Raw genomic sequence first — 14,965 nt, 5'->3', positions numbered from 1 at the left:
GAAACTTATTCTGAACTGTTTGACCAGAATCAGGGAATTTGTAACAAGAAAAGCCAGAAATGCTCAGATTCTGTTTCCTGATGTCAGCTGGAGATGTTCTTCTAAAATAAGATGTTTTTAAGAGACTTTGACTCAAAAGGATGCTTAAGATGCCTTGTCTAAAAACAAGACTTCAGTTATTAAGTCTTATATCAAGTGTAACGACATATTCTGACTAGAAATTAGACAACTATACTTGGCAAGATTGTAGATGTTAGCAGTGCACACTTGAACTCAGGCTTTCAGAGAGAGACGTGATAACATGTACGATGAGATGCATCTTGATCTGATTCTGAATGACTTGTTTTGATGCAGATTGTCCCCCGGTCCTGTCTCTGACCCGGCACCATGAGTCCTGAGCTGCAGCTCCTCCTGCTGGTGGCTGCAGGGAGCGCAGGTAAACACAGGGACTCAGTGCATTCACTCAATGCTACACTTCTCTGCAAAACTACTCAAAAGTAGAACAAATAACCTGCAGACATCAACTAGTTGTTAACATGCATATTAGCAGTATATTGGCTCTTTATTAGCCCTTAGATGCCCTTAGAGTGACTGGACCCTACACTCTTCCATAAGTGGGTCAAAAAGGACCCGTATTAGAATCATATGTGTTTTTATGCCATTTTTGTCATTTTGGTTCAGAAAGATCACTTGTATAATATTTAGTAATATATTTTGGTTCACACTAGAAATATTTCATATTTAATTTTTTACTATTTATAATTTTAGATTTTTTTTTACATATTGTCCCAAAGATCTCCGCTATTCTGAGACCCTCACAGTATTCCAGTCCCTTTTCAAAACTCATCTCTTCTCCTCTGGTCTACTCATAGCCCACCCCCCATCAATCCATGCCGGCTGATCAAGTCTGAAAGTCCTATACCCCCCACCCCTAACCTTCCCTTATATTGTAAAGTGATGTTGAGTCATTGAAAAGCCCTATACAAATATAATGTATTATTATTATTATTATACTGACAGGTTTCAGATCTTGCTGTGTAAACTAATCTTCCTGAGAGGTGTCACTTGTGCTGTCGTCTGTGTGTTCCACAGTGAATGTATTCCTGACAGCAACAGGGTTAGAATCAAAGGTTCCCAGAGGATCCCATAGGAAATGCATGCGGGTCATTTTCGACCCACTTATGGAAGCTTGGGGTAGCAATACAAAAACTACAATTTCTTAAAATGTAAATTTAAAATGTGAATGGCATGATATCCAAAACATGTTTTTGAGGAATAGCTGGAATATGAAATGATAACAATTTTTAATTACAAAGATACTTCAAGAAAACCACCTCACCGGGTCCAAAAAGACCCACTTATGCATCTAAGGGTTAGTCATTATAAAACACTTATTAATGCCTTATTCTGCACGATCATATTCTGCAAGTAATAATCCATTAGTTGAGAGTTTTTCCTCAATGACCCTCTAATTAGTGCTTATTGATTGTAAGTAAGGAAGTTCAATCAGGAGAGACGTGATGTATGGAATACATATTTATTATCGGTCACATTATATAAATGAAACATAATGATGACAGTTTATAACAAGTAAATGAAATGGTGTTTTGGCGATTAGGCCCAGGTTTTGTAGGATATCAATCGGGAAGGGAAGAACCGTTTCCGATGAACCCCCCTGGGTCTAGACACTGGTGGTGGTGATAAGTGGTTAGGTCCGGTTGGAAGGGAGAAGGTTAAGCTTGGCCCTGAGTTGAAAGCAGGAGGCGAAGGGGTGGAGGAGGGTTGCGCATTGACACCTGGAAGACAGCTGATAGGAAAGGGGAGAGCATATATAGAGGGATTAACAGGTGCGATGATTAGGCTTGTAAATGGAGGGGAGTGATAGGTTAGCTGAGGAGTGGCGCTCCCTGTCATTTAGTGCAGGGAGCGAGTATTGCCATGATGTGCAATACGGAGTGATAGGTCTTCCTGTCTGAACTTGCGCTAAGCTTCATTTCAATCAGGAGAGACGTGATGTATGGAATACATAGTTATTATCGGTCACATTATATAAATGAAACATAATGATGACAGTTTATAACAAGTGAATGAAATGGTGTTTTGGCGATTAGGCCCAGGTTTTGTAGGATATCAATCGGGAAGGGAAGAACCGTTTCCGATGAACCCCCAAAAGAATGAAGTATGAAGTACTGAACGTGAAGAATCTTACCTTGTGGGATGCAGTGGAAATCTATGGATGGAAATGAGAGGTTAATACATGTGAGAATTTAAACATCTGATGCCTCCCGGACATCCTTCCTGGACGTACAGGGCGTCCCGGACGTACGGGGCATCCTGGACATACAGGGCATCCTGGACATACGGGGCGTCCCGGACGTACGGGGCGCCCTGGACGTACGGGGCATCCCGGACGCACCGAGCAACCCGACGTGCGGGGCACCCGGAACGTGCAGGGCTTCCCGAACTTGCGGGGCAACCTGACTTTAGCAGGGACACATTATACGGACCGGAGGTTAACGACCCGGACATACGGGGCTTCCCGGACGTACGGGGCATCCTGGACGTACAGGGCGTCCCAGACATATGGGGCATCCTGGACATACAGGGCATCCTGGACATACAGGGCATCCTGGACGTACAGGGCGTCCCGGACGTACGGGGCATCCTGGACGTACAGGGCATCCTGGACATACAGGGCGTCCCGGACGGACGGGGCATCCTGCCTTAGCAGGGACACATTTATACAGACCCGAAGGTTTTACAACCTGGACATACAGGGTTAGATATGCAGGAATAAACATGAGCCGCGGGGCGACATATGTGCTGACATGCTAGGAACCACCACCAGTTATATGCATACGTACCAATTTTAAGGTTGGAGAGACCTTTGGATAGCCAGCACGGCATTGAGGTCAGGGCGAATGTAGGATGAGAAAGCGGAGGAGGACCACCATCCGAGTTGTTGCAGGGATGAGGATGAGACACCTTGATTAGCAGCGGAAGTAGCTGCGCCTATTCTAAAGGAATGCCCCGTGTATAGAAGGGGTGATAACACGGATTTAATGAGGACTTGTTTTAAATAGATATTGAACTGTTGTTGAGTTAAAGGAAAATTCCCTGAGATAAGGAATAATGGTGAGAGAGCATTAGAGGTAGGTCTAAGCTGTAGGAATGTGATCATGGATTTATAAGGGCAGAACTGGGAGTCGATGCGGGTGGCGATGACGGAGCAGGCGCCGCCGCATTTGGAGTGTTTAACTGTATCATTTCAATTTGATCTTTAATTGTAGTAATCTTTAATCTTGTGTGAATCTGTGCTGTCCTGTTTTTCCATCTCACCCTGTTGCTGTTTGAACATCTGAATTTCCCCACAGGATTAATAACGATCCATCTTATCTTAACTTATTGTTGGCGCCATAATGTATTTAGTTTTTATTTTATCTGTACAAGTTGAATGTATCATGCAGTTCCAACAGTGAACACAGGATGGAGCATTCAACTTGTGAGTGCATATAGGTAATCACTGAATGGTAACAGAAGAAGCAACGTGGATACAATCAATATGATGAATATATGGAACACAAAATAAAGGATATTCAAGGATATACGACTCATTGTTTTATAGTCTGGAACACACAACGTTCTCCCGTTCACATCCCTCAGTGGCTTGAGTATAGATTAGGTTAAAAAATCACTACACTTATCTTATTATTATTATAGTTCCTGTAACCCTTTTCCATGTGTTCCCTGTGCTCCAGTTGTCACAGCTTCTACAGTAAGCGTTACTCCAGAGCTCTGTACCTGGGGGCGAAGGCCATCCAGCTGAACAGTAACAGCGTGCAGGCGCTGCTGCTCAAAGGAGCCGCGCTCAGGAACATGGGGAGAGTTCAGGAGGCCATCATCCACTTCAGAGAGGCCATGCGCCTGGCCCCCTGCAGGCTGGACTGCTACGAGGGTACGTTAGTGTTCTCACTGTTCACCGGCTTGAGCTTCAATCTCAGGATCCATGTATCTGTGATCCTCTCCAGAATGGAAGTAGTCATCACATACAGAGCATCAACTAGTTCCTGAACAGTGTCCTTCACATGCTGATATCCAAGAGAGGGAGTTACACAGTCACAAGATGGAGGAATTATGACTTTTTCCTCAAAATTCTGACTTTTTCTCAAAATTCTGACTTTTTTTCTCAAAATTCTTACTTTTTCCTTAAAAACTCAAAATTCTTACTTTTTCTGAATACTTTAAAGGTGACCTATCATTACAAATGCACTTGTGTACGTCTTTTATACATGAATATGTGTCCCCGGTGTTCCAGAGAACTCACCAAATGTCAGGAAACACAACCCTCTCTATTTTCCTCCATACCCAAATCTCTTAAAAAGGGGCTGCAACGGATCTGATACAGACTGATCCAGATTTGAACACTTCTGTGACGTCACAGAAGTGGCGCTACGGCTATTGGGCCAACTCCACCAATCAGGAGGAGACAGCCACGGACATTGCCGTTCGAAAGCGCTGGAGACGCTGTAGTACATATGCCAGGCCTGTAGATGGTGCTGTTCTCACAGAATCAGCCCATGAAAAGACAGTGTTAAATTGAGCGAAATGAGGAATGGCTAAAATGCATGATCTGTTTGAAAAATAAAAAGTATAAATATGCCTTTATATAGGTATGGTCCTACACTATATTATTCAAACATAGCATGATAGGTCCACTTTAAAATGTTAATAATCACTCGTCACCGGCTTGAGCTTCAATCTCAGGATCCATGTATTTCTGATCCTCTCCAGAATGGAAGTAGTCATCACATACAGAGCATCAACTAGTTCCTGAACAGTGTCCTTCACATGCTGATATCCAAGAGAGGGAGTTACAGTCACAAGATGGAGGAATTATGACTTTTTCCTCAAAATTCAGACTTTTTCTCAAAATTCTTACTTTTTCCTTAAAAACTCAAAATTCTGACTTTCTACAAATTCTAACTTTTTCTCAAAAATGTTCTTCAAAATTCTTACTTTTTCTGAATACTTTAAAGGTGACCTATCATTAAAAATGCACTTGTGTACGTCTTTTATACATGAATATGTGTCCCCGGTGTTCCAGGGAACTCACCAAGTGTCAGGAAACACAACCCTCTCTATTTTCCTCCATACCCAAATCTCTTAAAAATAATAATAATAATGCATTTTATTTATGGGCGCCTTTCAAAGCTCTCAAGGACACCTTACAGAGCATAATTAAAAACAATCAACAAAGAAGAGCACACAGTAATACAAGACTTAAAAAAAAAATACTTAAATAACAGAGACTTAAAAAACAGAGACTTAAAAACAACAATCAGTTTAGCATAGATTAAGAAATAGAATACGCCAGTTTAAAAAGGTGTGTTTTCAGGCTGTATTTGAAGGGTGGGAGGGAGTCCATATTGCGGATGTCTTGTGGGAGAGAGTTCCAGAGACGGGGGGCAGAGTGGCTGAAGGCTCGTGACCCCATGGTGATCAGGCGGGCAGAAGGTACAGTGAGTTGGAAGGCAGAGGAGGATCGGAGAGTACGAGAGGGAGTGTAGATGTGAAGGAGCTCAGAGAGATATGGAGGGGCAAGAGTGTGAAGGGCCTTGAAGGTGAGGAGCAACACTTTGAAGTCTATGCGGTGCTTAACGGGGAGCCAATGGAGTTGTTGGAGAACCGGAGTGATATGATTAATGAAAGGAGTTCTGGTGATGATACGGGCGGCTGAGTTTTGGACCTGTTAAGATGGATCTGATACAGACTGATCCAGATTTGAACACTTCTGTGACGTCACAGAAGTGGCGCTACGGCTATTGGGCCAACTCCACCAATCAGGAGGAGACAGCCACGGGCATTGCCGTTCGAAAGCGCTGGAGACGCTGTAGTACATATGCCAGGCCTGTAGATGGTGCTGTTCTCACAGAATCAGCCCATGAAAAGACAGTGTTAAATTGAGCGAAATGAGGAATGGCTAAAATGCATGATCTGTTTGAAAAATAAAAAGTATAAATATGCCTTTTATATAGGTATGGTCCTACACTATATTATTCAAACATAGCATGATAGGTCCACTTTCAAATGTTAATAATCATTCGTCACCAGCTTGAGCTTCAATCTCAGGATCCATGTATTTCTGACCCTCTCCAGAATGGAAGTAGTCATCACATACAGAGCATCAACTAGTTCCTGAACAGTGTCCTTCACATGCTGATATCCAAGAGAGGGAGTTACACAGTCACAAGATGGAGGAATAGAAAGCAGTATTCAATGTTTACTTCAGATTAGCTCCACGTCAGAAATGAGCATGCTTGATGTCTATCTCCATAGAGTCTGAATCCTCATGTTAATCACATAGCTATCATATGCCTCAACAGTCCTGATGCTCTTCTAGGTAATCACACATCCTGTCATGTTCACAGCTACAGTTGGGATACCTTTGTTATCACGTTACTCTCATGTTGGAAGAGGACATTCAGTATTTTCCCAACACTTTGCATTCAATGTGGAAGTTACTTAAATCCAAACACCAAAGTCACACAATTACGCCCCAAAAACGTACCGGTTGTTGCAGCGGTAGACCAGCGACTCATGTGGAGAAATAACTGGATCTAAAAGAGCATAGATAACCCCTGAACAGCACGGTAGAGCGCTAAATATATCCAAAATAAAGCTTAAACTTTTACAATCAAGGTGGCTAAAATATGCTTTTTTTTACATTTCTCCAGCTGTTGGTCCACCTACTACCATCCATCATACAACCCAACTTCAACACACACAAACTATCCCTTTAATAATTACCACACACACACACACACACACACACACACACACACACACACACACACACACACACACACACACACCCAACAACAACAACAACAACAACACAGACTATGCTATAACACCCCTTGTTGTTAAATACCAATATATATATATAATATATATTTATGCCGTTAATAGATGTGCAATATATACCTGGCTGCTAAATCTCAGAACAGTTTCAGGATGTGTATTTTGTAAATTGTGTAATTGTGTAATTTGTAATGCATGCTTCTTGGTTAATATCAAGCTGTCTTTGTCTCTGTTCTGCTGTAACACTTCCCCTCTGTGGGACCCATAACGTTTCTGATTCTGAGACTAACTGTCCCCTCTCAAGGTCTGATCACGGTACAGCTTTAAATATATCCAAGATCAAGCGTAAACTTTTACAATCAAGGTGGCTAAAATATGCTACCTACTACCATCCTGCAACCCAGCTTCAAAACACCCAAACCATCCCCCTTTAATTATTACTAACTAAAAAGGCCTGAAAACGCATCTTTTTAGAATAGCCTTTTACGAGATCTGTAAAACCCCCACTTGTTGCCATGCCAACCTAAACGTTATTCTGTTGTTTACTTTATTATGTATTTATTTGTTGTTGCTTATTTTGTTGTTGTCGCTTGTAAATCAAATTGATTCTGACTCTAACTTGTCCCCTCTCAGGTCTGATCGACTGTTACCTGGCGTCCAATGGGATTCGAGAGGCGATGGGCATGGCGAACAACATCTATAAGACTCTGGGCGCTAACGCTCAGACGCTCACCATCCTGGCCACCGTGTGCCTGGAGGACCCCGTGACGCAGGAGAAAGCTAAAACTCTGCTGGACAAAGCCCTCGCTCAGAGGCCAGACTACACCAAGGCTGTGGTGAAGAAGGCGGAGCTGCTCAGTACGTACCATTCAGGGTTTCATTCTGCCTTTTACTAATGATTAAGGCAGCTCAAAGACTTCATTTCCTCACTAAGACCATTTATTTTCACTTTGTATTATGTGGTCTATAATATGTCTGAAAATAGTAAAAAAGATTCTTTAAATATCTTGTTTTATCAGTCGAAAACCCAAAGATATGAACTTTAGTTTGATATGAAACAGAGAAAAGCTGAGTACGTACAACACATGGTTTCATTTGTATTTTTAAGGCAGCTAAAAGACTTGATCTCCTCAGAGCTTCCTACATTAATTAGGGCAACTAATGCAATTTATTTAAATGTTGTATTATGTGTTTGGTCTATAACATGTCAGAAAATAGTGAAAAATATTTCTTAGATTTACTATTTGTATTGAAAGTTATACTCCACGTTGTGTATTGTATATTATTACCTTTTTTGGTTTATATAAATATTATTTTATTGCGTTTTTATTCATGTTATTTTCTCTAAAATGTCACAAGGCCACTACTAAACCATACTTACTTGTTTGCCTGTCCTTGTTTGTCTACCCTCCCTCATACTGTAAAGCGTCTTTGAGTTGTGAAAAGCGCTATATAAATAAAATGCATTATTTTTATTATTACCATAGCACAAGAATTCACAGAAATTACAATTTGTTCGGTTATATCATGAAAATGGATGTGGGATAGGAGCATTTTCTATTGGTATACCGATACCAGTGAGACTTGAACAAACACTCCTTTATTATCACTTACAGATTAATTTAGGAAGTTAAAAATGATCTTGTTATAAAGGTGTGTATATTGTGACGTCCTTAGGTCGGGAGCAGAAATACGACGAAGGCATCGCTCTCCTCAGGAACGCTCTGGCCAATCAGAGCGACTGCGTGCTGCACAGGATGCTGGGAGATTTCCTGGTGGCCGTCAACGATTACCAGGAAGCCATGGATCAATACAGCATAGCACTCAGGTAACCAGGGAGGAACACACCTGAGCAGAATGAGAAGGATTTCGTTATAATCATTTTGTGTAGTGTCCTGGCCTGGCTCTTGGCCAAAAAAAAAACTTGGTAAGGACACGATATAAGGAAAGATATTGTTTATAACCACTTAACAAAAGAGCTACCACGATGGGATGTGTTAATCAGTAAGATCAGTAGTGTGGGTGCGTGAACGAGGTGTTGAATGCCAGTCCTTTGACGGTACTCGATGACGTAGCATCCTTGAAATAGTGGCTCTGGAGCAGCCTTCCTCGACATTGAGAAACACCCTCTGGCTCGGGCCTTTCACTCCTCCGGTACCGGCGGCCAGGTGCCCTCAATCAGCGCTGATAGGGAGGAAGGGAGATCGTTAAAGGTCCATGCACACACACCAGGAGAGAATGAGGCAGGGGTCGTCACAGTAGTGTCTGTTAGTCAGTTTTCAGAATCAAGTTTAGTGCCAGGTGCGTTTACACATACAAGGAACTAGCTTTGGTATCTGGTGCTGCGAACATAAACAATCTAAACAAATGAATTGCAAAGTAGATACAAAGTAATTAGAATAATAATACATGGAATATTTAAATCTGAGGCCATGGTTCTCAGCAGGAAATCGATGGACTGTCCACTTCAAGTAGGGAATGAGTCCTTACCCCAAGTGAAGGAGTTCAAGTATCTCGGGGTCTTGTTCTCGAGTGAGGGAACAATGGAGCGTGAGACGGGCCGGAGAATCGGAGCAGCGGGAGCGGTACTGCAGTCGCTTTACCGCACCGTTGTGACGAAAAGGGCGCTGAGCCAGAAGGCAAAGCTCTCTGTCTACCGGGCCATTTTCATTCCTACCCTCACCTATGGTCATGAAGGATGGGTCATGACCGAAAGAACGAGATCGCGGATACAAGCGGCCGAGATGGGTTTTCTCCGCAGGGTGGCTGGTGTCTCCCTTAGGGATAAGGTGAGAAGTTCGGTCATCAGGGAGGGACTCGGAGTTGAGCCGCTCCTCCTTCGCGTCGAAAGGAGCCAGTTGAGGTGGTTCGGGCACCTAGTTAGGATGCCACCTGGGCGCCTCCCTAGGGAGGTGTTCCAGGCACGTCCAGCTGGGAAGAGACCAAGGGGTAGACCTAGGACCAGGTGGAGGGATTATATCTCTTCGCTGGCCTGGGAGCGCCTTGGGATCCCCCAGTCAGAGCTGGTTGATGTGGCCAGGGAAAAGAAAGTTTGGGGCTCTCTGCTGACCACGGATAAGCGGGAGAAGATGGATGGATGGATGGAATATTTAAAGCGCTTTTCCTAATGCTCAAAGACGCTTATAAGGATAATAAAATATAAGCATTTTGAAGAAACAATTTAGCATTAAAAAGGATGCTAAAGAGAAGTATTCACACCATTTAGTCACATTTAAATAATTGTTATCCCTCATCTTTAAGTCACTACTTAATTTTGTCACTTTTTGATTTAGTCTTATGCTGCGTTCACACCGGACGCGATGCGAATATTCGTTTTGTTCTAAACGCTCGAGTTTCACCGCGGCTGCCAGCTGTGTTTACTCGCATCATTCAAACAAGATGCAAGGGAGCTACAACTACAACAAAATGAACATATTTGACCGTGATTTAATTTTAATACACGTTTCAAAATGATGCCGAAGTAACAACATACTGATACCGGTTAGTAAAAACCATGAATTAATGCTTTGACAAGTCTGCAGACAGACGGCAGGCGAAAAACCTTTTTAGAATGCTTGTTTTCTGAATGGAGCTTGGCTAAGCTAACGTTATATATGCTCCGACCGTCCACACTCACAACAACGGCCTATACAGACATAAATAAACCAGCGACTGTATTCTCCATGACACAGGCAGTCTGTGGTTTGTACTTGTTTCACTTTTGTCTAGTTTCTGAACAGATATGAGGAGCTGTGAGCTCTGAGGGCTAACAGCTAACGGCAGGCTGAGATCCTCACCGCTGATTGGCTACCGCGAGATCGCGTCACGGGAATTTGACGGTCGAGTTGAGAAAATTGAACTTGAGCGTTTGTCGCGGCCCCCTCCAATCGCCTCAATCGCGCCGCGGCATTCGCATCAACTGCTTCATGCTCGCCGTCGGAGCGAATTCGCGTCTGTCCCCGTCTCTGCTTTGACTTTACATGTAATCGCACCGCCCCCAAACATCGCGTCCGGTGTGAACGCACCCTTAGTCTTTCTTCAAATGTCAACGTTTCCTTTTTATAGAAGTTATACATTTTTTTTTCAATTCGAGTTCTAGGACCACAATTACAGCACAGACACATTTAAATAACACCAATGATAATGTGAATGCATAATTATAGAAATAAATATCCTCTGTCCTCAGCCTGGACCCTAACGACCAGAAGTCCCTGGAGGGGATGCAGAAGATGGAGAAGGAGGAGAGCCCCACGGACGCCACGGTGGAGCTGGACGGAGACGACATGGAGGGCAGCGGAGAGGACGGAGACCTGGAGGGCAGCGACAGCGAGGCGGCGCAGTGGGCCGACCAGGAGCAGTGGTTCGGGATGCAGTGACCCCCCCCAAACTGAGGGAGGAACAGCCCCCTCTCATCCTCCAGGGGGGAGACAGGACTACAGGCCTCATTTGTTTCCCAAAATCCAGATAAACACATCGGTGAGGAGCGGAAAGTCTTTGCAGTACACGCTCAGCCCCAGGGGAAGTCAATGGTCAGTAATTGTGAAGATACATCTAATGGGATTCTACGTGATTAGAGCTGCAACTAAATTATCTTCATTATCGGTTCACTGTTTGGTCCAGAAAATGTCGATTTTAGTTTCTAGAAGTCTTTATTTGTCGGTTTCAAGAAACCATTCATTCACAACTTGATATGTGACAGAGCAAAGCATTACATCTCCACATTTCAGCGACCGGGGAATGAATGAAATGGTCAGTAATTGTGAAAAGTAAGATAAATATTTGACTTTATTTCTGGAACTCTACCTGCATTAGAGCTGCAGCTACATTACTTTCGTTATCGGTTCACTGTTTGATCCAGAACACTTCTATTTTAGTTTCTAGAAGTCTTAATTTGTCGGTTTCAAAAAGCAATTTATTCACAACTTGATATGTAACGGAGGGAAGCAGTAAAACGTCCACATTTGACGGACTGAAAAACAGCATTTTTTAGACTAAATCAATGCAAGTCATCGGGAACCTAATGTGTTTTTAATATAAGTGATCATGCTCATAAGGCTCCGCAATACCTTCAGTCAGTTAGGGTCTTATTTTGTCCGTTGAAAACCAAACTATTGTCGCTTTAATCCGATACAAACCAATTAAAGCAGCAGGAAATCTACACATGGCACAGGCTGAAAGAAACAGCATTTAGGACATTTTCCCACTTTCATTTGATTTACATATTAAAGAGGTCCTATGCTGTATGTCAATGGTCTGCAGAGGCTCAAATCCTTGTGTTCCCTTCCAGAGGCAGCTTCTCTCTATTTCTCTCTCTTTAGGTCAATCCACTACTGACTACATGTTGAAGAACCAGCATGTTGTAATGATTAACTCAACTTATTTTTACCACCTCATGACTTGTAGATGTGTGTGGAATATAATAATCATGCCACACACGATTAGCGCTATGTTTTGAGAGCGTGAACCCCAAACATATTGACTTTATTTGGATAAATAACTGGATTTCTTCCACGTATTAAATGCAGAAAACGACAATTTCTGTGTTTTTTTTCCCCCGTGAAAATGTGTGCGTTATCAAAACATTTGCCAGTTATTTTTCTGTGTCCTGCAGCTCTAATTGGAATAGTGTGCCAGGTAGTGCATCTTAAAGTTACATTCACTCAAAGCTAAGTGTCAGTTTGTTCAAATATACTTAAAAAGAGCTTCTTTGGATGTTTCTCTGGGGTGGAGTTGTTCGGCGACGGCGTGATGGGAGATGTCTTTGAGGCCAAGTATACGTTTCCGTCACGAGTCACAGGAGGGAAATGAGAATATTTTGAAATGAGTGTTTTATTTGAGCCACAACTCTGACATTGAAACAGCGTCAGTGAAAAAGAGACTGTATCTTTAAGCTCTTTAACGAATATCCTAATTTGTGTTAAAATGTACATGTTTATTATTATTCTGTGTCTTTTTCTGAGTCGGCCTTTGTGTGTCAAAATAACCCTACAATTGACTCAAGTGTTACTTAAAATGTTTATAGTATTTTGTACATATTTTTAAAGTGTATAATAAAATAATTAAACACTCTCACTTGACACGAACAGAGTGATCCAGTTTCTCATGCGGAAAGCAATATATGAACAAAAAGAAAGTCCTTATTTCTGTTTCAATCCACAAATACCTCTTATTGTTTAAAACCCCATTGATTCACCAACGTTTATCCAACGCAGGGAAACATTTTCTTTTATTAGAGGAACATAGAAAATGCATTTATATCCACAAATTAGGAGGACTATTATATCTTTTACTACTGTGACATCAATCTGACGCTGTGGAAAATGTATTTTAGGTGTATTTACCGATTTAAATTCTGCTTCTTGGTTGCAATTCTCCAAGTCATGGGCAAAGCTTTTGCACATTCATTCAAATGAATTTGATTTGGATGATGCAACTAAAGGTATACATGCACTAATTAACTAAGGATATAATTCAATATAAGCTTAAATAACGTAATAATACATAATACATAATACATAATAATGTAACTGGGGGGGAAACTTCTGAAGCAATTGGAAGTCTGGATGGGTGGCGCAGTGGTCTGTGCATCCGATCATCAGATCAAGGGGGAGTGCTGGGGAAGGTATAAATGCACTAATTAACTAAAGATATAATTCAATATAAGCTTAAATAAATAATGATGTAACTGGGGGGGAAACTTCTGAAGCAATTGGGAGTCAGGACTCAGAGAGACACGAGAAGAGCTGGAGCTTTGATGGCAAACACTGACGGTTTATTTGGAGCTTCGGCCGGAGAATTCACAAGACATGTCACGGGCCACAGTCTGACCACACGGTTGAGATGCCACCATCAATCCTGAAGACCCCTCCTGTAGCTCCAGGTTTTAACTCGTTCAGAGTGTAATAATCAACATTCTTCAATAGACTAAACAGCTGAGGACACTGAATCACATTTGTTGTCGCTTATGGCTCGAGGTCATCTACACCAGGGGTTCCCAAAGTGGGGGTAGCAAGATGATTACTAAATACAAATTGAAAATTAAAACATTTTTATTAATATTCGTTATCAATTTTTGTATTTATGTTACGTCCCCACTAAGGTCTAGGGGACCTGGAGACAATAACATACAACCAATAAAAAATGAGGGAGTCAGCGTAACAGTTTACAAAAGGTTTATTTTGTAAACCCAGAACCGAACAGACATATAACTGAAACCTTAGTTGGGGAGGAGGAGGAGGAGGAGGAGGAGTCAAAGGATTGCGGCAAACAAAAGAAACAAGCATAACAAAACCAGGCCTATCTCTACATCTATCCTTTGAAACCAAAACTCAAACAAAAACCCTCACTAACTAAACTACGAAGAAGTTGACAAAACAATATACAGGGGTGGCAACAATCCGCTAACCTAGTGTGTCTAAACATTAGTTAGCTACGTGCAGAGCTATATAGAGAGAAGAGTTACGACAACGGAAGTCCAAAGACGGTTATCGTCACGTGGTTCATGTAGACGAGGATCGTTCCCCGGAAGTTCATGGCGGGCAATGTGAATGCATTGATAACAGGAGATAGAACTACGATTTTTGGTAATATGTAGTGAATAAAGGTTTTGATTTGCAATATTTATACAACAAATCGATGTGTATGTATTTACATCAGTATTTGAAAAAGTTAAATTTGCTAATATTTGAGGATTAAGATAAAATAAGAAGTACTTTATTGATACCAATTTGGGAAATGTTTGCTTTGCAGCAGCAAAAGACAAGGCATTGTACATAAGACAGTTAAAAGACTAGAATTAAACAATCGAAAATGTAAACATCTCAAATAGAAATAAAATAGCAGAAAATATACATATGTGTGAACATTACCTGTTAACATATACATGGTTAAAGAGCCTGTTGCTGTTGTTTATTGCTTTGAATTGTTTCAAACAAATATTATCTTCTTAAACTTGAATGGTAGTCAGGAGCATCACTTCCTAATGTTTGATATATTTAGAGGGAGGGAAGGAAGGTTTCAAAATTCAGATTAGATTCATTTCTACAATTTCTTTAATTCATGGTGGTTTCAGTAATCCCCTGGTAATTGAGGACACAAGTAATCT

At 41.7% G+C, this 14,965-nt stretch overlaps 1 protein-coding gene across 1 annotated transcript; it reads left to right on the top strand.

The window, feature by feature from the left end:
- The first annotated feature begins 3,389 nt into the window (after positions 1-3,389).
- LOC117539981 (anaphase-promoting complex subunit 7) lies at positions 3,390-12,938 on the top strand. The gene is made up of 4 exons (XM_034206370.1): positions 3,390-3,955; positions 7,495-7,719; positions 8,539-8,689; positions 11,048-12,938. The coding sequence occupies exons 1-4, from the start codon at positions 3,739-3,741 to the stop codon at positions 11,235-11,237; spliced, it is 783 nt and encodes a 260-aa protein (XP_034062261.1). The 5' UTR covers positions 3,390-3,738; the 3' UTR covers positions 11,238-12,938.
- The last annotated feature ends 2,027 nt before the right edge of the window (positions 12,939-14,965 follow it).

This window comes from Gymnodraco acuticeps, unplaced genomic scaffold (assembly GCF_902827175.1).
Source record: "Gymnodraco acuticeps unplaced genomic scaffold, fGymAcu1.1, whole genome shotgun sequence".
NCBI lineage: Eukaryota > Metazoa > Chordata > Actinopteri > Perciformes > Bathydraconidae > Gymnodraco > Gymnodraco acuticeps.
Note: the sequence above shows the minus strand (reverse complement) of the source record. Positions and strands in the feature narration are given on the sequence as shown.